We start from the raw sequence: 24,100 nt of genomic DNA on the forward strand, positions 1-24,100 counted from the left end.
ACTGTATAGCAAGTAGTTTGCAAAAGTTTCAGCAATGCGGTACCACAGCAAATGTGATTTCTTAATTCCAGAAAGTTCTATGGTAGGTTTGTTTGCATAAATGATGAGCACGTTTGAAATCATCATATAGGATTCAGTTTCATTTATGTGTGGTGTTATCTACCTTACTATAATTGAACTATATATTTTTTTCCAGAATTCATATTCTAAACGTGAAACTAATTATAACATTCATGATAGCTACATAATTAAAGCTATAAAATGTAAAGACTTAAAAATGTAAAGGTTCTTTTAAATTTTAATGTATGGACTTTCTATAATCTAATCGATGTAAACTGAAACAGGGACAAATAAAAGGAATAGTAGAATATTTTTATTGAGTCCAGTTGAAGTATTAAATCCTGGCTCTTACATTTAATAATATGATCTCTTTGGATAAGGAATATACTTTCTCTTTTCTTCAGATATTGTAACTTACAAGATTCATTAGATTCTGTGAATAAATTTAACGTTTTATGATATTTTATATAGGATACTTTCATCACTGAGTATTCATTTGCTTTGATAGGTATTTTCAAAAAAGACAACAAGTGCATATTAAAGATTCAGACTGAACCTGAACTTGCTATATCTTTTATTATGGTTTGCTTTTTTTCCTCTTGTAAATTTACTGCTTTTTAAATGGGTTTTCTCTTTGATCATACTTAGCGTTGTATGTCTGTAGGATCCTTAATTGCTTGGCCATGAGCAGGTCCAGGTGGTCATAAATTGATGCGTTTAGCTTTTTTTTTTTTTTTTTTAGGAAGATTACCATTGGGGTAATATTAAAAACAATTTTTTTAATGTTTATTTTATTTTTGAGAGAGAGAGAAAGAACATGAGCAGGGGAGGGGCAGAGAGAGAGGGAGACACAGAATCTGAAGCAGGCTCCAGGCTCCGAGCTGCCAGCACAGAGCCGGATGTGGGGCTCAAACCCACGAATCATGAGATCATGACCTGAGCTGAAGTCAGACGCATAACCTACTGAGGCACCCGGGCACACCCATTGGGGTAATATTAAAGCCCTCCAACTTGCAATTTTTCCTTTTTTCCCCCAAATAAAGATTTTAAATGTCTGTAGTTAATTTGATATTTTGTGTGTGTGTTAATTTGATTTTTGTGTGTGTGTGTGATCTGGTTAATGCAAATCTACAGCATCATCTTGTTGTAGTGTTTTAGAAATTGTATTTACGTATAGTAGAAAATTAATCGCTTTAAGGCCTGATATAGTTACATTAATTAATTGCTTTAAGGCCTGAAATATAGTTACATTACCATTAATCATTTTTAGTTAGTAATCATATTTATGTCGTATTTTGAAATCATGCTTTTACAGCTTTTCTACTTTTTGAGCAACCATTTTAAAAAAAAAATTTTAACGTTTATTCATTTTTGAGAGACAAACACAGAACATGAGTGGAGGAGGGGCAGAGAGAGAGGGAGACACAGAATCCGAAGCAGGCTCCAGGCTCCCTGCTCCCAGCTATCAGCACAGAGCCTGATGCAGGCTCTGCATCAAACCGTGAAGTTATGACCTGAGCCAAAGTCAGACACTTAACTGACTGAGCCACCCAGGCACCCCATAGCTCAAATTCTTGTTTGTTCAATAGCTGGAGATTTAGATTTTGGAATCATTATAATACAGTTGAAATAATATTTTAAACCATGAAAGTGAATAAAATATTCCAGAGGAGAGCATATAGAATAAGACAAAAAATACCAGAGATGAGATGTTTTAAGGAGCAGTGAAGGAGAGCAAATCTGTGTGTACATGGAGTATGAAACTGTGCTGAGGTGAGACTTTGCTTAAAGATGCCTTCATTTGGATGTATTACTTGGCAGTCAAAAAGAATGAAATCTTGCCTTTTGCAACAAGGTGGATGGAACTAGAGTGTATTATGCTAAGCGAGATTAGAGAAGTGTCAGAGAAAGACAAATATCGTATGACTTCACTAATATGCGGAATTTAAGATATAAAACATGAACATAAGGGAAGGGAAGCAAAACTAATACAAAAACAGAGGGAAACAAAACATAAGAAACTTAAATATAGAGAACAAACTGAGGGGTGGTGGAGAGGTTGTGGGTGGTGGGATGGGCTAAATGGGAGGAGTATTAAGGAGGATACTGGATGTTATATGCAGGGGATGAATCACCGGATTCTACTCCTGAAATCATTACAGCATTATATACTAACTAACTTGGATGTAAATTTGAAGATGTCTATCCATGAAAAAAAAAAGATACCTTCTTTTGCTATTTCAAGTTCTTAGAGGCTCAAAAGAAAATTGCACATGAAAGTGTAAACTAAAACGACATCAGAGTCCAGAGAGAAAAATTACATTACTGTAGGAGATCATTTCTGGCCCCTGACTGTCCATAGAAGCCAGAAAGCCATTCAGGTTCTTGCCGTAGAGGTTGGGAAGGGAAACAAGCAAGTCACTTTGAATCAATCTAACCTAAAATTGTATTGAATTATTCTGCTTTCTTCTAGCCTTAAATTTTCTCATATGATGTGGCGTGCCTCTTATGGTCACTTTTACAGATATTGTTGTCAACTGGAGTGTTAATTGTGTCTAGTGTCATTACGTCTGGTCTCTCTGTTATGGAGTCAGCCTCCTGTCTCTTTATCTTAGGATGGCAGAGGCGGATTGTCACGGAACAAAAGCACCGGCAGGCAGGAGACATAGAGGCTAAGCCTTTGGCCTTAGATAAGACCTTTAACCTCACTGTTGCCCAGAGCCTTCATCGTCTCAGCATGGACAATAAGAATGTTTGCCTCCCTCATGTGCTAAGTTTATGGTGGATTTATCCTAAAAGTATGAGCTGTATGAAGTAAATTTTACAACTAAAATTTTATATAAATTATAATTATTAATTACAGAACACTGATATTTTACCTCTTTTAATGGGCAATTTTGTTGTCATTGTTGGATATGCGTAGAGGCCTTTCAGACCTGGCGTTAATATTCTGTGACAATCTCTTGAGTTAATTTTATATTTTGATTTAGAGATAGAAATTTGCTAGTAAACTTTTTAGCGTTTAAGCATAATATGTAATTATTTATTTCCCCATATTGTTTCCTCTTCAGAAGTGGCACACACTGAAATCTAAACACTTTGTTCAGGGAAAAGTGACATGGCTTGCTTTGGTGAGGAATACACTGTGGGCTATGTGCTGCTTGCTGTATTTGTATATATACAGAATTTTTTGTTACTGCTTTATATTTTAGTCTTAAATTATGTGCTTCTGTTTTGATCTTTATAAAAGTGGCATTGAGTCATTTACTGAAGACATTCATATTAATGAAAGCACTCTTTAAGCAGAGGAATAATAATTTTAAAAAAATAATAAGAGAATGAGATTCAGAACATTTAAAAGTTTGTGAATTTCTGGAGTCACTGGTTCTCAAAATGTGGCACCTGGTCCCAGCATCACTTGGGAACTTGTTAGCAACGCAAACTATAAGGCCCCATCCTAGATCTCCTAAATCAGAAATTTTAGAGGGTGAGGTCCCACAGTGTCTTTTAATAGCCCTAGCCTTATAAGTAATTGTACTGTCTATGAACATTTGAGAATCACTGCTTTAATTGGTTAAATTCTGCTACTTGGAATGCAGTTTGAATTCCAGTCTTGAATATGTAGAAAGCTCAGTGCAACTCTTTCCCCACTACAAAGGTAAACTAACTGCTCTTGTTGGTTCCATGACCTCAGGGCCCTAACACAGTTACAGTAGAATTGATTATCACTAAATGGAAACCTGGGGAAATGTTAAATAACGTCTTTGGAAGTCAATTTCCACTTACTTGAGAACAGGAATAGGTCTAACTTTTAAGGACTTACTCGGCTTTAAAATAATGTGTTTTAGATTGGCTAAAAAGATAGACTACCAGTCATGCAACCTACATTCATTCTTAAAGATAGAAGTGTGCATTTGCATTTTCAAAAACTGAATTTACTTTGTTTCTGCCTTTGGTGATTAGAAATTTGTAGGTAGAAAAAAAAATCTGTCAATATCATAGGGGAAATTATTGTGTAAACTATATAGACCTAGTCTTTGTGTCCTAGGAACTCAGCATGTAGCATACTTTTCTTGAATTTCAGTTTCTTCCTTCTTTCCCTCAAAAGAAGAACACTTCATTTACAAACAAAAACTTAGAGTTGAAATATTTCTTTTACCCCAAAGTATGTAGAAGAAGCTCTCCTTAGGTACAGTTAATATATTATTTGGAAATTATTTATAAATACTTATCCATATTGGACTAAACTAGGAATGTTTTGTTTATATTTAAGAATTACTGCATTACTTAACTCTTCCTAATTTATAGAAGTTTATGTGGTTGAATTTTATAGTGATAGCTTTGCTCTCTCTTATGCTTATATCAGTGTGCAAATGGAATTTAACTTTTTCTGCCAGAAGTAATAAAGGGGATAATAATTATTATAAAATAAATTGAATTTAAATCAATAAGTAGAGATTGAAAAATGTTATGCTTTTTCCTGGCAAGATACTTACCATGTCATCTTTCTGTTTAATTACAAATACAGTAGCCTACAAAATATAATTTACCATATGCAGTATTTCTTCCTCATGAATTTCTCTGTTGAACACTTCAGAGCATGCTTTCAAAGAGGAAATATTTAGTTTATAGGAGAAATGGAAATCCAAGCTTAGATGTATAAGGAAGGAAGGTGTCATATAGGAAATGGATATGGTTAAATACACGTGGGAGTTAAGACTTGAATCACTTGTTTAAATGACCATTTGATAATGCTCCGATGATATTTACCCTCTAGATTCATTCATCCATTAGATTAAATTCTTGTATAATGGCTTCAATGACTTCTCAATGAAGAATTAGGTGAAATATTTTGATGCTATAAAATCTTAATATTCCTCAGACTGTTCAAAGTCACATCTTTATATTTTAGAAAGTGTATTCTTGCAGATGGGGAGGATTTTAACAAGTGTCTGTTTATTATAGCAAATGCTTCTCATGTAACAGAATTGGCTGTGACTTACTTTCAGATGCTACGTTTTGTTTCTGTGAAATATTGTATATTTCATTCCAGTGATGTAATGTGTAAGTGTCCTATGCATCTGATTATTCATATAAGTTTTATAACAATTCATCATTGTGAAGTGCTTTCAAATCTGCAATAGATAATATTCATTAATACTCCCTGTTTGGAAATGAAAATACACTCAGTTATCTCTGGTGTGCATTAAAAAAATTTTTTTTAAGTTTATATATTTTGAGAGACAGTATGAGTGGTGGAGGGGCAGAAAGAAGGAGAGAGAGAATCCCAAGCAGACTCCATACTGCCAGTGCAGAGCCTGACGTGGGGCTTGAACTCATAAATCTCGAGATTATGACCTGAGCTGAAACCAAGAGTCAGATGCTTAACCGACTGAACCACCTAGGTGCCCCCCTGATGTGCATTTTCAGTGTCGATTTTCATAATGATTTGAGGGTATATCAACTCAACATATAGCCCATTATCTCAATTATCTCAATCCTGGGCTGTAAATTGTGATTCTAGGTATTACTTAGGTACTCCACATCTTACTTTAGCCCTAACAAGAATTTGTCTCCAGAAGTATCCTTGTCCTCACTTAAAGATGAAGACACTAAAGGTCAAAGGTAGTTGGCATAGGTGAGGAGTCCAGCATGTGGTTAATAATAGCTTGCACGAGTAGGCTACCTGGGTTTGATCTAGACTTCACTGCTTTAAGCCCTCTGACCTGGAGACGGTTTCTTAACCTCTCTAAGTCTCAGTTTCATTGAAAGGACAAAATAATACCAATCTCTCAGGATACTGTTTGGAAGACTGATAAGACCTAGTGTATGGAAACTGCTTGGCATACAGTGTGTGCTCAGTTACGTATCACATCTTATTACTAAGGAAATTATTTTAGGCCACTTCGATGGTAGGAAGTACACTGGTGCCAGTACCCCAAGTCATCTCACTCTTCTATGACTTTCTAATCAAGGCGAGAAATGCATACATGAAAATGACTTGTATTAAAGTAGCTCAAGCAGTTTTAAGAAGGGAGAGGTGGTAGGTATGAGGTCAGGAAACAGAGGACAAACTTCATGGAGGGGCATAGTTTGGGACTGGAGGCCCAGACGTAAAGTAAGATCTCTAAAAAGTCACATTAGTATATTTGTAAAACGAGAATGCGAAGGGAATGCATCTTTCCTGGACTCATCTTTGCACAGTATTTATTTAAATCCTTATTAGCCTTATTAACTAGTTATTAACTAGTTATTAACCTTAAACCTAAGAGCAACAGAAATATCTTTGGAAGAACTCTCCAGTGATCCCTCCCTAATATGTAGTTGTCACTTTTCCTACTTAAGCAATTACACGTATTAAACATAAACCTTCCAACATTTAGAATTGTAAGCCCTGTTGTTGTTTTTAAATTTTTTTTTTTAATTTTTTTTTTCAACGTTTATTTATTTTTGGGACAGAGAGAAACAGAGCATGAACGGGGGAGGGGCAGAGAGAGAGGGAGACACAGAATCGGAAACAGGCTCCAGGCTCTGAGCCATCAGCCCAGAGCCCGATGCGGGGCTCGAACTCACGGACCGCGAGATCGTGACCTGGCTGAAGTCGGACGCTTAACCGACTGCGCCACCCAGGCGCCCCAATAAGCCCTGTTGTTTAAAAAGGGTTTGTTTTCTTTTTTCTTCCAAGATCCTGTAAAACTTTAATTAAATCCCATTTTGCTACTTAATCATTTCTGACATTCTTAGTTCTTTATTTCTATAACTTCTATTCCCAGCTAAGGGCAGAGTCTGATTTCTAATTACATCGGCTAATATCCCTAATACAAAGCCAGAAACAAATTGTAACTTGTTCTGAGTTGAATAGTGTCAGTGGTCCAGTAGCTCTGGTTGGAACTGACACCAGTTGTTTTAATTGAAAATTAATTTTTAGAGATTCCTGATAATTTAGACATTTTAAAATTCGATACTAGTAATATCTATCCATTTTTATAATTACATACTTTGCTTTTTGCAATGTGTAGGTTTTGGTTTTGTTGTTTTCTTTTTAACAGTAAACCTTTTTTTCTTTAATATGAAATTTATTGTCAAATTGCTTTCCATACAATACCCATTGCTCATCCCAACAGGTGCCCTCCTCAATGCCCATCACCCATTTTCCCCTCTCCCCCACCCCCCATCAACCCTGTTTATTCTCAGTTTTTAACAGTCTCTTATAGTTTGGCTCCCTCCCTCTCTAACTTTTTTTTTTTCCTTCCCCTCCCCCATGGTCTTCTCTTAAGTTTCTCAGGATCCACATAAGAGTCAAAACATATGGTATCTGTCTTTCTCTGTATGACTTATTTCACTTAGCATAACACTCTCCAGTTCAATCTACGTTGCTACAAAAGGCCATATTTCATTCTTTTTCATTGCCACGTAGTATTCCATTGTGTATATAACCCACAATTTCTTTATCCATTCATCAGTTGATGGACATTCAGGCTCTTTCCATAATTTGGCTATTGTTGAAAGTGCTGCTATAAACATTGGGGTACAAGTGCCCCTATGCATCAGCACTCCTGTATCTCTTGGGTAAATTCCTAGCAGTGTTATTGCTGGGAACCCTCTTGCGCTGTTGGTGAGAATGCAAACTGGTGTAGCCACTCTGGAAAACAGTGTGGAGGTTCCTCAAAAAATTAATAATAGATCTACCCTATGACCCAGCACTAGCACCGCTCGGAAGTTAACAGTAAATCTTACTGATATTTGGTGTAACTCTTTTTTTTTTTTTTTTTTTTTTTAATGTTTATTTACCTTTGAGAGAGAGAGACACAGAGCACAAGTGGGGGAGGGGCAGACAGAGAGGGAGACAAAGAGGGAGACACAGAATCCGAAGCAAGCTCCAGGCTCCAAGCTGTCAGCACAGAGCCTGATGTGGGGTTTGAACTCACAAATGGTGACATCATGACCTGAGCCGAAGTCAGACGCTCAACCCACTGAACCACCCAGGCACCCCTGGTGTAACTCTTAAATGGTGCCTTGCACTGGAGCTTTTGGAAAAGTGAGAGTATAGTTAACCCTGACATTGTGAGGTTTTAATGCACTCAGTCAAATTTGACCATTAGAAAGCAAGCAGCAACAGAACAGGAAAGGAGAAAAAGCCTTTTTCTCTTCTACTTACATTGAGAAAGATTAACCATTTCCTTTGGTCTTGATTAACTGTTAGATCAATTTATGTACCTCAAACTATTTTTTTGGCCCAAGGAAATATGTTCTTTGGCCTCTTGAAATTGTTACATTCAGAGGCCAAACTTTTGGCCTCTTCTTTCAAAGTGGTATGTTTCAAGTTCTGCAAAAGCAAGAACTTGGCATAAGATTGCAGTGTGACACATGCACTGATTTACCAGAAAATATACTTCAGCGTGAAAATGTTTTATATGTGAGGCTTTGTTCAACTGGAGAGAAAATCTGGTTATTAGTAAATCTTGTTTTTTGCCAAGCCAGATTATCTTTGGTGCAATAAAAATCTAATGAAATGAGTCTTAAAAGGAATGTCAAAGTCAGTTTCACTTAATGATTTCTCTTATTTGACATTGAAGGTTAAAAATAGATCAGAAAAATGGAAATACTGTATTGTAATTGTATCTAAAAGGTTGCATATTATAACAAGATAGTCTATAGGATCTGGGAAACACTGCTAATAATTTACCATTTATTGAACTACTATTGAGCTGCTGAATGCCAGGAACTTCACATATATTCTCATTACTCTTCACAATAACCCTGCAAAATTGTTTTTTTGTTTGTTTGTTTTTGATTACCAGGTCACATATCAGGACAGAGGCTCAAAGACCCTACACATTTAAATAAATGGCAAAGCTAAGATTTGAACTTAATTCTGCCAGATACTACTATTAGATAATATTTGAGAGTGCTTGGAAAAATTCTAAGAACATAGCAGCTATTATTAGTACCCTCAGCTGTGGTGCCTCCCAAGCTACACACACACACACACACACACACACACACACACACACACACACACTATGAAGAAGAGAGATGGGAGGGGAGGAGAGAGAGCATTATAACATGCTACCTCCAGAAGTAAGCATCCCACCATGGCAACAGACTTCCCCTTCAATCCATAATCCACAAGCAGTTAGGAAGGGGAAGGCACTTTACAGGATGGAATACATAGGAATAAACATAAAAATGTACAAATCTTTTTTTGTGGAAACTTTAAAATATTCTAGTGAGACAAAAAAATACAGATATGAACAAAAGGAAGAAAATGCATGTTCTTGGATAGAATGATTCAAAATCACAACGATGTTAATTCTCCATGAGTTGATTTATAAATTTAGCAAGACTCTGCTAACAATACTAATCCCTTTTTTACCCAAAAGTTACACAAGAAGATTCTAAACTTGATGGAAATATATTTCTTAATAAAGCATATGGTTGATTCTTTCTCCTCACCACTACTAGTTCACTGTTTAGATAAGTGTATATTAGTATGAAAATCATTTATTTTCATGAGTAAAGAGAAATGGGAGGCGTAGTTATAGAGGTACCATGCAGGTCTTTAAAACTCTTAAGTTATGTGCCAGAAATCATAATGAGCTCATCAGAAGTTGTTTCTATTAATTTAAATAAATTATTTATTTGTAATTAATAATTTTTAGCAATCTGTCCATTGACTTGGAAACCGCTCATTGACAAAGGAATATTTGCTTAGTCGTTATAGTAGCAGTAGACACCGGTATTTCAAATTGTGTCTTTGTTAGGTATATAGAGACTTTTCCATTATAGCCCTTTGAAATCGCTCACTCTATCGTTGCTTTTTCCTTTTCTCCACAGTTGCATTACAGGCCTCCCCAGCTGACAGAAATGGAATTCAGGAAAACTGTAGAACAAAATTCAGAGAAGGCCTGAGTCTGCAAGAAGGAGAATTCTTATTACAGGTGAATTTTAGTAAATATAGCTTCTCCTAATAAAAAACATTGTAAATGGAAGACTAATTGATCAGTCTTTCAGTTACTCCCGTTTACTTAGAACTCACCCAGGGTGCTTCATGCCACGTTTACTGGGACTGCAACAGTGGTATAATGCTACTATATGAAAAAGTGTAATGGTATCGAGTAGATTAGAAGTCTACCTATCAGTTTCCCTATTGTATTTCTTTAAATAGCAAAACTCCTACATTATTTTAAAGGTTCTCATTTAAGACACCGAATTTATATGTACCTTTTCAGGACTATAGCTTCATTAAAGCAGTTAATTGTATTTACTTAACAGTTCAAAAATGTTCTTACCTGAATTTTATTTTTCACTATGTTCTTAACTCTTAGCTATGGGGTATGTCTTATCAACACGCTACAGATTTTCTTAACAGCTGTAAGTCCTAATTTTTGTTTTAGAACTTAGTTTCTAGATTTGTCTGTGAAAATATTTTAATTTAATTTTCTTTTTTTTTACTCTCTTTCTTGGAATTGATAGGATGCTTGATTGTCAGCTAAAATTCTCAGGTATTTATTTTGTTAAAAAAAGATAGAATGAGGATGTGTGCTTTGATATGTTATCACTATTAAGTGATCATCTTCAATTCTACCCGGTGAACCGAGTGAAGAACTTAGTTTGCCATTGTAACAGAAAGTAGCCGCAACTTTTGGTAGCTCCCTTAATTCTTTCTGAAAATGCTTATGTGTAACCCAACAATTTATAACATTTTTTATTATAATTTTGTAATTACGAAAATTAAGTTTTGCACCCATTAGGTTAAACAAATTAAATATATTCAAGCATGAGTACTCAACCTGTCCCTGGCTGAGGATGTTTATGTGTATAATAGCTTGAAACATAAAGACTCCTTCTTCAGGTTATAGGAAAACATTCTAATAGTCGTTGCTTCATGTGATTAAACACACACCATGGGTTATGTCGTAAAGTAATAAGGAAGTCCTTTATTTCAAATGAAAATAATCACATATGGAATGCTTAACATTTGGTAAAACTGTTTAAATTATGGGCCAATGATTTTTTTTTCCCTCATAGAATATTTAGGCAAATTGTAAACATATTCTATGTCAATGACAAAGAATAAAAATAATACTAATGAAAAACTAGTTTCATTTTTTTAATTATCTGAAAATTGAAAATATTTATGTCTTTAAAATAAATGCATCTGTTATGAATTATATTGCATATCAGTAGTAGATTTTCCATTTGGAAGCATCACACGTTATCTGATTTGCTAGTATCATGCTTGGCTGTTATCTCTTCTGAAATAGCTGACCAAAAACCTTGTAGACACGTGAAAATGGCATACTTCATTATATACAGTTGCCATAATGGCATCTAACTTCATACTTTCAACATGTGATTATCGACCAATTATCCCTCAGACATAGAGAATGTTTCCCGAGGTAGAGTATACCCTCTGGCATGAAACTTTTTAATGAGAAATCTTTTCCTTTGGTTTTAACTAAGGAGATACATAAAGAAAATGTTACATAATAGTTTATTAGCAAAAATTTTAAATAATTACTTTTAAACTTAGCTTAAATTTATTACTGTTTTACCAGGAATAAAAATGAAAAAAAAATGACTTTTTGTATCTTCTCATTAGCCATTATTTATTTCAGACTTTTATTTTCATTTATTTCATCACGTTCTCTCTGGTGCTATTTACTGTGGTGCTGATTATAATCAACAGCTTTGTTGTTGAGTTAACAGCCATTGAAACAATAATTAACACTACTGATTGCAGTTTATTTGTCTTACGTTAAATAGTAAGTGAACCTCAACATGACTTTTGGATAGGTAGGGCAAATTTTTGTAAGTCTAAAGAATGATAGTTTCTTTCATTAATATGTAATTACCATATTTTTATTGACTCTTTCAGTATAATAACTTTCTTCCATATAGTATTGAAGATCATTTGAGATATACATAAAATCAGGATGCTTATATTCTTTTTAAAGGCTTTTTATTTCTGACAATTCACCGTCTAAGAGAGTGTGATATTATAACTTAAATGATCTTTGTGTCTTCTGGCATAATGAGCTCACTGGAAAGTACTAAATTCGTTTCGCTGTTTGAGAAAGCAGGACACTCCACAAAATAAAATGCATATGATAAGTGGATACTCCTATCTAAAAAGAAGATATTTTTGGAAGGAAAAAATACAAAAACGGTATATCTATTATTACTGCCAACTGAAATTTAAAAATAATTTGTAGGGTGTTAATGAGTAAATATTTAAGTTCCTGGTGGGTGCCAGCCCCATTCCTTCTGGGGAAATCACCAGGCATTGTAGCCATAATCTCTGAAATCAAGAACTTTAGAGCCCAGTTGGGATTAAAAGTGTAACAGTCCTGCCACAGCTGGCGAGCAATACTCCTAGAGGAGGCAGACCATGATAGGTACGTGGACAGGCTTCATTGAGCAAGGCTAGTTGTTTCCTGGCTCAGCTTCGCTCTGTGACCTTCGACAAGTTGTTTTGCAGTTCACCTCATTTACCTGATTGCAATACTGGAATATGACACTTACCTCAATGGAATGTTGACGAATAAACAAAAATGTTTAGAAAAGTGGCTGTTAAATAGTAGATGCTGTTTATTGTCTTTGCAGTCAGTTTTGCAGGCGTATATTAGAGACCAAGAATCTTGAAGATGAAAAGAATTAGAGTGAAAAGGAAGACAGTTGCTGTTCATCTACTGTATCTAATAACTAAGGTAGATACCTACCTGACTTTGCTAGCATTCTAAGCACAGTGGCAATGTCTTGGTAATTCTCTAGTTCCAGTACTTGATAGGTGTCCTCTTCAGTTTGTCATCATTGATTCAGGGTTGAATTAGCTAATTGTTGTCATTATATACCTCAACAGTTCACAAAGCATGGCCATGTAAATATTTGCTCATTTCCACAACCTTATAGTAATGGTGCCTTATGTTAATTGAGTGCCAACTCTGTGCCAGGCGCTAAGATGAAATAGGCTCTTAACCAAATTGCCTGTTTTTCAAATGATGACACTAAAATTTGAAGGCATAATTAATCAAAGCCACAGAGATAATAAGAGACTGGGAAAGTAATCCAGTTCAAATCTGACTCCAAACTGTATGGTTCTCACTAAACCACACCATGTCTCCTTTTACATGAAGAAGAGGAGAGTCTCAGAAGGGTTTAGCCCTGATAACATAGCAAAGAACACATTGAACTCTGCTGAGCTGAATTGAAGCAGGAAACAGTGAAGGCTTATAGAGATAAAATATGTGATAACCATAAATGTTTAAAGTGATCCAAATAAATACTCTTTCTTTTATCCAAGAGTATAGAAATATTAACAGTGGACTTGAGTAATGATTGAAAGAATAGAAAAGAATATAAATTTCCAAGCTGAAAGTAGGGGAGCAAAGGGAATAATAAAAATAAAAATTGGCCAAAAGCAGGTAAAATTGAAAGAAAAAGAAGTATAATATAGATGGAAATAATAGAAATAGCACATATAAAATGATAGCTTTAAACTTGACTATATTAGTAATTAGATGGACATTTGTCTTATATAAAATGACAGCTTTAAACTTGAATATATTAGTAATTAAAGTGTATATTTGTATTACATGTATATTATGTGTATTTTATGTGCAGTCCATATATGTGATTATATTGCCAATAAAAGTTTTTAAATTGTTTTAATGCTTTGGGAGTATTCAGATTTCAAATTGCTTCAATGTGTGAATGGTCTGTGCAAAGATGTTCTATCAAATTTCTCTTCAGAAAATAATAAGCATCTTTACAGACTATCTTTCTCTAAAAAGCAATGTGATAGATTATAATACATGTTTATACAAAATAATAAGCATCTTTACAGACTATCTTTCTCTAAAAAGCAATGTGATAGATTATAATACATGTTTATACAATTTAAAAAACATATACAGTAAAAATATACAGTATATTTAAAGCAATATCTGAAGCACGAGGAAGACGAAACCAATTTTACTGAAGTTACTGTGACTGAGCATTAAATTTAGCTGTAAGCTTTTCCTTACCTAAATCAAAAGGTATGAATAGATTCCACTCATCCCACAGTATACAGTGTATCTGTGTTTATGAGGTGTGATTTTAGCCATTTAAAAGAGAAAATTTTTCAGCAATAAAGTAACAGCCTTAAGCAGCCTCATTATTATTATTTTTTTTAATATATGAAATTTATTGTCAAATTGGTTTCCATACAACACCCAGTGCTCATCCCAAAAGGTGCCCTCCTCAATACCCATCACCCACCCTCCCCTCCCTCCCACCCCCCATCAACCCTCAGTTTGTTCTCAGTTTTTAACAGTCTCTTATGCTTTGGCTCTCTCCCACTCTAACCTCTTTTTTTTTTTTTTTTCCCTTCCCTTCCCCCATGGGTTTCTGTTAAGTTTCTTAGGATCCACATAAGAGTGAAACCATATGGTATCTGTCTTTCTCTGTATGGCTTATTTCACTTAGCATCATACTCTCCAGTACCATCCACGTTGCTACAGAAGGCCATATTTCATTCTTTCTCATTGCCACGTAGTACTCCATTGTGTATATAAACCACAATTTCTTTATCCATTCATCAGTTGATGGACATTTAGGCTCTTTCCATAATTTGGCTATTGTTGAGAGTGCTGCTATAAACATTGGGGTACAAGTGCCCCTATGCATCAGTACTCCTGTATCCCTTGGATAAATTCCTAGCAGTGCTATTGCTGGGTCATAGGGTAGGTCTATTTTTAATTTTCTGAGGAACCTCCACACTGCTTTCCAGAGCGGCTAAGCAACCTCATTATTTATGAGTGACCATATTGTTATTTAGTCACATTACTAATTTTAGAATCTTTTTCTAATTACTAATCTTTTTCTTTGTAGGCTCTGAATGGCTTCGTGCTGGTTGTCACTACAGATGCTTTGGTCTTTTATGCTTCTTCTACTATACAAGATTACTTAGGGTTCCAGCAGGTAAATATATTTTTCTTGGGTCATTTAAAATCTTTTTAGAAATTAACTCTATGTATCATACATTTTAGGGATGTTATTGATACTTTATATATGGAAAATGTCAATTAAAATATGCTTATAAAATAAAAATCATCTTTTTGCAGCTAATAATTTCTATACTATTAATAATTTACTGCATTATAATTTTCTTAAATGTTTTATGAGATTTGTGGATATTGTGTTTCATCTTTCACTTATTAAGGAATCTCTTACATATTAGAAACATTGGATGGGGGGCAGACAGGAGATTATTTGCCATCAAATTAGTTATGGATACTATGGAGGGCATGCGGCAGCTCTGAAATGAATGAGGTGATGATATGTAAAGGTACAGGCAAAATATCATGGTTTATATCTTTAATTCTGACTTAATGCTGATAATGGAAGCTTTCCTGATGCAAATGGTATTTAAGCATAAGATTCAGAGGGTGGACTTTAGCGTAGGAGGAGCACAGGAAAGAAGAGATAGAAGCACTACTATAAGCACTAGACTGGAAGTGCTTAAAGAGATGAATGTATTTGGTTTGTTTAATGTTCTTGAATAAATGGTGCATAAATGGAGTGGTGTTTGTCATATTTGAGGGACAAGAGCATCTGATATGATGTGAGAACAGTTTGTAAGTACACTTGACTGCTAGCTTTTCTTATGTATCACTAGTTCTTAAATTCTAATGTGTTGAGACTCACTGGAAGAACTTGATGCGTCCCCACTCCGACATACTCTGATTTAGTACGTCAGAGTGGGGCCTATGAATTCGTATGTCAAACAATCTCACAGGTGATGCTGAGACTGCTGGCTTGAATAACAGTGTCTACACTGTTAAACCGACTGAAGTTTAAACTATGTTAAGTACACAGTGGAAGCCTCTAAGCTTTTTTTATTTCAACGTTTATTTATTTTTCGGACAGAGAGAGACAGAGCATGAACGGGGGAGGGGCAGAGAGAGAGGGAGACACAGAATCGGAAACAGGCTCCAGGCTCTGAGCCATCAGCCCAGAGCCTGACGCAGGGCTCGAACTCACGGACTGCGAGATCGTGACCTGGCTGAAGTCGGACGCTTAACCAACTGCACCACCCAGGCGCCCCTAAGCTTTTTTTATTAAGGGAACCTGTGCTACAGTCTGTGATTCAGAGAAGAACTCTGGTAATTGGGTAATGGACTGCATAGAGATGGTTTAATGCTAGTTAAGTTTACAAGGAGGTTTAAGTCTAGATAGCAAAACCAGTGGAACCTGGCTCTGCAACAAAGCCTATCTTATGGAGAGTCAAGTGGTAGAAGAAGGATTCTGACCTGGTAAAGGTATAATCCCTTATTCTTCCAGAGTGGACCGGAAATAAAAATTTAACGTTAAAGAAAGTCATTAGAGGACAGTGAAAGAAATAATTTAATACTCTTAAGCTTAGAGAAGTCTAAGACAACTGGATTTTCAGACAAGCGTTTGTGAAGGAAATAGGATTTAAAAGATCAAGAAGTGGCTAAAAAGACACAGAACTTAATGTGTTGCCATGAAGGAGTGAAGAGTTGACTTCTATAATTGAAGAGCATTCAGCTAGGGAAGTGATGGCAAGGAACTCTTGCTCACCAGTGACAGTGCTCCCCTCTCTCTAGCTTTTCCTATCTTGGATGACTGGACAGCTCTGTGATCATCTGTCTGACTCATGTGCATTCATCACCATTAACGACCACCCCGTAATGTAGCTACATTTTGAAATTAACTTAGTTAGACACATTTTTTTAATCACGGCTTTAAAAAAATTTCCCTGTGTGTTTTTTCTTTAGTCTGATGTCATACACCAGAGTGTGTATGAACTTATTCACACTGAAGATCGACCTGAATTTCAGCGTCAGCTGCACTGGACATTAAACCCTACGCAGTGTGCAGACTCTGGACAAAGAATTGATGGTAAGAATGTTTACCGAAAGATAGTGTTGGGAGTTTTTAATGTCAGTCTGTGAAAGGAGGCAGAGAACCTTTGGAGGCATATAACTCCTTGGTTAAGGTTGGGAAGAAGTGGAAAGACAGGAGTCTGCAGTTGGATGTCACAGCCAAGCCACAGACTGAAGACCTAAGGAATATTTTGACAAATGACCACCATTGATGAATTTCAAGCGAAGAAGTGTTACCATACTTGGTAATATATTTTATACAAATAACTTTTGAAAGATTGGAAGGAATGTATAAGGTTGATCCTGGAGTGTGTAGAAGTTGTTCTGTCTGTAAAATGCACCAAATAAAAATCCAAGGGTAAAATCTTTTCTCAATCAATGCTTTTAGAAATGTGTGAAGGTGTTAAGAAGATAAAAAGTGTTAGAGAATATGAAGATTATTGACAATAGAAATAAAAACGAAACTGAGTAGTTGAAGTTCTGTGTAGTAAAAGTGATATTCTGTACGTGTATTTCTCTTCATTAGTTCCTCTTCTGAAAATGATTCTTCATTTTTGTATTCAGAATAGAATCCGGTTAAGAAATTAACACAAATTTTATCCACCCCAAAACACCTGATTGTACAGCAAAATGGGATGTAAATTTGTGTTGCTATTATTTCTCTAGAAGCTAATGGCCTCCCGCAGCCAGCAGTCTGTTATAACCCAGACCAGCTTCCTCCAGAAAACTCTTCCTTTATGGAGAGGAGCTTCGTGTGCCGACTAAGGTGTCTCCTGGATAATTCATCTGGTTTCCTGGTAAGGTGCAAAATCTTATGATACTGGCAATTGCAGTTCAGAAAGTAAGAAATAAATGTCGAAACCATTTTTTTCGGTTAGATTTGAGTTTGATTTTAAAAACCTCCTTTATAAAATAATTGCATGAAGGAAAGTAACTTTTTTTTTTTTTCAGATTTCTAGTATTTTCCATAACTCCAAATCTCGATCTTTTAGGATATAGTAACAAAGGCTGAGTGAAATAACATGGACTTTGTATCTTGGCAAAATATTTCTGGGACTTTTTTATGTAAAAGAGAACTTAGTAGCCGTTTAGCAGCAGACTGTTGCTTTAAACCCTCTTTGCATTTAATTCCTGCTGAACAGAAAATTATCATGTCCTTTGCTACACAGCTACAGTAACTGCCATATAGAAAAATGGTTGTAGGGCCACCTGGGTAAATCAGTCAGTTAAGCGTCCGGCTTAGGCTCAGGTTATGATCTCATGGTTTGTGGGTTTGAACCTCGTGTTGGGCTCTGTGCTGACAGCTTGGAGCCTGGAGCCTGCTCCAGATTGTGTCTTACTCTCTCTCTGCCCCTCCCCTGCTTGCAGTCTCTCTCTAAAAAATAAATAAAAACTTTTAAAAAGAAAGAAAAATGGTTGTATATTCATGATTGCAAAGTAGTCATCTGGTATGAGATGCTGTTGTTCTGAACACCTGAACAGGATAATCAGGGAGCAGCTTTCGCAGGATGCTCAGATTCATACTGTGTTTGTCCTTAAGGAAGTGCACTCCACTAGGCACAGAAGACAGTACAAAGCATAGTGCATATTACTCTTGTGAATTAGCAGGAATTTGAAGTAACCAGATCTTAAACATTATTAGCAAACAGTGATTTTTGTTAATGTGTTTATTTCTGAAGATAATTTTGCTGACCCAGAGTTAGAATTGTGCTTTGAGATAGCTTTCCTAGTACTGATGATCAGCTAATATGTATTTCTCAGGTGGAATTTGCATAATTGGGTCTTTGGTTCCTTGTGCTGCTACCATATCACACTGAGGTCAGAATCATCCCTCAGCCTGATTAATACTGTTTTAAGCAACTAAGTTGATCATGTTCATGTTTAAATCATCTTTGTTTCCTCGATCTTCTTTCTAAAAGTACCCTTTATTGTTACTTTGAGTTCTGCATTCTTTATGTGATTTTATGATTAATTTTAGCATTGTAATGAAATTGCATTTTATCTGTATATGAAAGATTGCCGTGAGTTATGAAATAGAGCATGAGCTGTGGAATATAGCTCATCTCTATTTGAAAATTAATGTGTACTTGATGACTTTAGCATTATTCGTTCATTCAGGAAACATGTATTGAATGCCATGGGGGGAAGGAGCTACGTCCTCTAGGTGTGAATGACAGGGCATTTATGAGCTCAGAAGATGATACGGGTATTTTTGTTGTGACAGTTAAAAAGGAGTACCTTATTGGGCTGCCCCTTTAGCATCTAATTCGTATTGCCTTTTGGGATAATTATAATGGGCTTCTTGTGGAGAAAAGAATGGATGTAACATCAGTCAGCCTCAGGAACTTTTATGGAATTATCAACAACACTGGAAATGGCCATGATTGAGCCTTTGGAAATTAACAGTTTTAAAGGGTTAATTTTAATAAGCCGGTTTTGGTTTTTTAAAGGCAATGAATTTCCAGGGGAGGTTAAAGTATCTTCACGGACAGAACAAGAAAGGCAAAGATGGGTCAATCCTTCCACCTCAGTTGGCTTTGTTTGCAATAGCTACTCCACTGCAGCCACCCTCCATACTTGAAATTAGAACCAAAAACTTCATCTTTAGAACCAAACACAAATTGGACTTTACACCTACTGGTTGTGATGCCAAGTAAGTAAAACTTGTTCAGTTTTCTTTCATTAAATGTATATTTTGTTGTAGCAAATCTCTCTTAGTATGTAAAACATGTAGTGTAAATTATAATGTTTATTATTAAATTAGCTGTTATTTCATACTCTTTCAGTGTAGCCTTTTAAAATAATTTCATCAGGCTCACAAATCCTCTTGTAATTTTTTTTACGATACTTGTCACAGTTTCTGTGTCATAAAGATGATTTACTTGTATTAGTAAGATTCACTATCCTGATGACATTTGGTGGTGTGTTTTACATTTTTTAATGCACAGAATCTATTTGATTTTTAGCCCTAGAAGTTGAGTAACTTCCAGAAAATTATGAGGTAGACTGTGATATTAGCATTCATACTGTGTTAAAACCTATAATTGGTTTTCCCCTAATATGGGAATGCAGACAGATGTGAAAAGCTTTGCCCCTTGAAATGGAGTATATGCTTTCTAGGTTTTTATTAAAGATTCTGTTTTGCCTACATAATCTACTCTGTTAGATTCATCTTTAGCCATGCTAATTTTCAACAGTTTTTTTTTTCCAGAAGAAGAAAATAAAACTGATATTAACAGTCATAAACAAGAGAGCACTTGCATGAATATGGTTTTTTCTACTGCTCATACGAAATTCTGAATCAAGGAAAACAGTGCAGAAAATAGCATATAGCTGATCAATTAGGTTGTTTATTTCATTTATGTTAAATTTTAATTTCTTATTTACCTTTTTTTTTTTTTTTTAACAGAGGAAAACTTGTTTTAGGCTACACTGAAGCAGAGTTGTGCATGAGAGGATCAGGATATCAATTTATTCATGCTGCTGATATGCTTTATTGTGCAGAGTACCATATCCGGAGTAAGTTGTATTTTGTTATGAATGTGTCCCAAAAAACTGCATATATTCTAGTACATGTTTCCAATATCACAAAAGGTAATGAGTTTAAAGCAACTGGATAAACTTACAGTTGATGTCAAACCATTATGATTAACCTGAATTACACTCAATTTATTAACTGCCTTACACTTACCATGCAAGAGTCTAGTACTTTAATTACTATGAAAATGAACATTTTGCCCAATGTTTTGCTCAATTTTTAATGGCATTTTAAATGGTATCATTAATTTATAAATCTATGCTAATATAGATTATGCTTTAAAATGGTTAAATAAAATCCTAAGTGGTAGAAACATTCCCTTTTTAAAATGAAATTAATTTTAATAGTTTTGTTTTCCCCAAATTGTGTACCCTCTCTGTAGTTAGATGTATTACCAGAATTTTCTCATTTAATCTTCCCTTTAATCTACTAAATAATAAATTTAGTCTTGGGGCGCCTGGGTGGCTCAGTCGGTTAAGCGACTGACTTCAGCTCAAGTCATGATCTCATGGTTTGGGAGTTCGAGCCCCATGTCGGGCTCTTTGCTGACAGCTCAGGGCCTGGACCCTCCTTTGGATTCTGTGTCCCCACTCTCTCTCTGCCTCTCCCTACCTCGTGCTCTGTCTCTCTCTCTGAAAAATAAACATTAAGAAAAAAATTTTTTTAAATAATGTTTAGTCTGAAGTAGAAAATAAACAACTCTGAAGAACTGTTTCCATACATTTTAATATATTGTGTTTAGAAGTTATCAAGACATACATCATCTTTGGTGATAAAAGAAATATGTCCAAAAAATATGTCATAGGGGCTTTGTTTCAGAGGTTTTCTTTAAAATGTTGATTTCAGGGGCACTTGGGTGGCTCAGTCAGTTAAGTGACTGACTTCGTCTCAAATCATGATCTTAAGGTTCTTGAGTTCGATCTCCACGTGGGGCTCTGTGCTGACAGCTCAGAGCCTGGAGCTTGCTTCAGATTCTGTGTCTTCCTGTCTCTCAGCCCTTCCCTCACTCATACTGTGTCTCTGTCAGAAATAAACATTAAAAAGAATTAAAATGTTGTTTTCAGGTTTGATAATTTAATTTTTGGATTTTGTTTTAGTGATTAAGACTGGAGAAAGTGGCATGATAGTATTCAGGCTTCTCACCAAAGACAATCGATGGACCTGGGTTCAGTCTAATGCACGCTTAGTGTATAAAAATGGAAGACCAGATTATATCATTGCAACTCAGAGACCACTGACGTAAGTACAAAGACAAAATGTTTCATGTCTTCATTTCTTTTTTTTTTTTTTTTAATAACACTTTGGTTTTTAAATCCTCTTACATGAAAACCTCAAAATAAATTCTATGAGAATTTTCTCTGGAAGTAAAAACTGAAAATATGTAAAGAAACAAGGCATAAATGAAGGACATTGAGAAGACAGAATTGACAAACTTTATTGAACTAAATAGGTGGAATTACAGAAAGAGAATAACCAAAGAAAACTCCAGGTTTTTTCCTGATGTATGAAGGAAAGATGAAAAGCTAGTGCCATATATAAAATAAAATAAATGCATAACAGTTCTGTGCTTAGTACATGTTTTCTAAACAAGCAGAGGTTTTTGTGTTTCATATAGATTCTGTAAATAAGCATTTTGTCAGATATTTGTATTAGAAATGTTTTCTATGCTCTAGAGAGCTGATGTTTTGTTTGTATGTGACTTGAGGTAAGATCAACATTAATATTTTCCTTTATATGTATATCCAGTTGATCAGAATCACTTATTGACAAGGCTGCTTTTTTTCCCTGCTCCACTGCATTTTGATCAGGGGATTGTGTCTGTGGTTCTGTTTCTGGATTCCATTAGTCTACTTGTCTGTTTTCACCTCAATAGCACATTATCTTTATTACTACATCTTTATAATAAATCTTGATATTTGTGTGTCAGCTTTCCATACTAGTTGAGGAATTTTTGTTCTCCTCTAGCATTGTCTCCTCTCTTCTTTATCCTTTATAGTTTAGAAATAAGTTGTCAGATTTCATCGGAGTATCTGTTGTGATTTTGAACGGAATAACATTGAAACTATAGCTTATTTTGGGATAATCAGCGTCTTTACAATACTGACTCTTCCAACCCTTGAACGTGGTGAATATATGTATGTGCATATGGGTACATGAGTCTGTACCTGTCTTTGTCTTAATAATGGGTTGTATTTTTCTTACCTGACTCTTACGTATCTTTTTCTTAATTTTATTTCTAGTTGTTTGATGTTTTGTGATGCTGTTTTTAAATGGTGTGCATGGTGTGGTGCCTGGATGGCTCAGTTGGTTAAGTATCCAGCTCTTGATTTCAGCTCAGGTCATGATCTCATGGTTCGTGAGATCGAGCCCCAAGTCAGGCTCTTGTACTGACATCATGGAGCCTGCTTGAGATTCTCTGTCTGTCCTCTCCCTTCCACTCTTTTGCTCAAAAAATAAATAAAACATTAAAAAGAATAGTATGCATGTGTACACCAGTTTCTAATCGTTGAATTTTTTAATGCTGGCTGGTATTCAGTGAACTTATTGAAATCCACTTATTCTCATAAGTGTCTGGATCCTTCACAATTTACTACATAACATTTGCAATAATTTTTTTAATCTTTAGACATTTATTATTTTTTAAAATTCCTTTATTGCACTGGTTAGGCCCTCAGTAAAATGTGAAAGAAATAATGATATCAGGTTTTGTTTTTGTCTTATTACCAGTCTCAGGGGGAAATCTTTTAATATTTTACCATCAAGTATGATGTTGTGGTAGTGCTTTTGCTATTAAATTTTATATATATATATATTTATATATACACACACACACACACACATGTGTGTGTATGTATACACACATACATATACAATATCTGGATACTACATGCAAACATATATACACATATACATTCTGTACATTTATATACATTATATTCATATATCCATATAGATTATATACATTTTGCTACTAAATATATATTTTTGTTTAAGTATATGTACACTCATGTATATATATACGTATAATATATATTCATGTGTGTGTGTATGTGTGTATATATGTTTTTAATTTAAGAGCTTCCCTTCTCTTTAGTTTACTAAATGTTATGATGGGTGCTGAATTTTGTTAAATACTTCTGGATTCATTAACATGATGATGATTTTTCTCTTTTATGCTGTATTTCCTTTTCATTTTGTAGTATCTGTACTGACTCTTAAAGAAACATTATTAGCAAATTGTGCCTTCTCAAATAATATTGCTACAAAGCCATTAGTTTCTAATCTTCTCAAGGATCCAACTTTTGGTTTGTTGATTTTTCCTATTGTTTGCTTGTTTTCTGCTGCATTTATATCTGCTTATTACTTCTTTCCTTCTACCCTCTTTGGGTATATTTGCTATTTTTCCAGGCTTTAAGTTATCAATTCCCCCTTAAGCACAACTTTAACTACAGTCCTCATGTTTTGATGTGTCTTGTTTTTTCTGTTCATGATTTTGAAATATAGTAGTATGTACTTTTTACATTGGGGATTTTCTGGGTTTTTTGTTTAAAAAAAAAATTTCTAAATGTCTTCGAGAGCGAGTGCATGTGGGTGGGGGAGGGGCAGA

At 35.0% G+C, this 24,100-nt stretch overlaps 1 protein-coding gene across 3 annotated transcripts in view; it reads left to right on the forward strand.

The window, feature by feature from the left end:
* AHR (aryl hydrocarbon receptor) overlaps nucleotides 1-24,100 on the forward strand; it is a 56,330-nt gene that overhangs the window by 21,279 nt on the left and 10,951 nt on the right. The window contains exons 1-8 of one of the 3 annotated variants that reach the window (XM_045495007.1): nucleotides 9,897-10,001; nucleotides 12,670-12,773; nucleotides 14,938-15,027; nucleotides 16,848-16,971; nucleotides 17,622-17,752; nucleotides 19,406-19,608; nucleotides 20,365-20,474; nucleotides 21,591-21,732. In XM_045495007.1, the coding sequence (XP_045350963.1) occupies nucleotides 12,711-12,773; nucleotides 14,938-15,027; nucleotides 16,848-16,971; nucleotides 17,622-17,752; nucleotides 19,406-19,608; nucleotides 20,365-20,474; nucleotides 21,591-21,732 (863 nt within the window). In that variant the 5' untranslated portion in view covers nucleotides 9,897-10,001; nucleotides 12,670-12,710. Of the gene's footprint in view, nucleotides 1-9,896; nucleotides 10,002-12,669; nucleotides 12,774-14,937; nucleotides 15,028-16,847; nucleotides 16,972-17,621; nucleotides 17,753-19,405; nucleotides 19,609-20,364; nucleotides 20,475-21,590; nucleotides 21,733-24,100 lie in introns of those variants that run through there. The other 2 variants (XM_045495005.1, XM_045495006.1) reach the window with 2 other exon arrangements.

The sequence above is a fragment of the Leopardus geoffroyi genome, chromosome A2 (assembly GCF_018350155.1).
Source record: "Leopardus geoffroyi isolate Oge1 chromosome A2, O.geoffroyi_Oge1_pat1.0, whole genome shotgun sequence".
Classification (NCBI taxonomy): Eukaryota; Metazoa; Chordata; class Mammalia; order Carnivora; family Felidae; genus Leopardus; species Leopardus geoffroyi.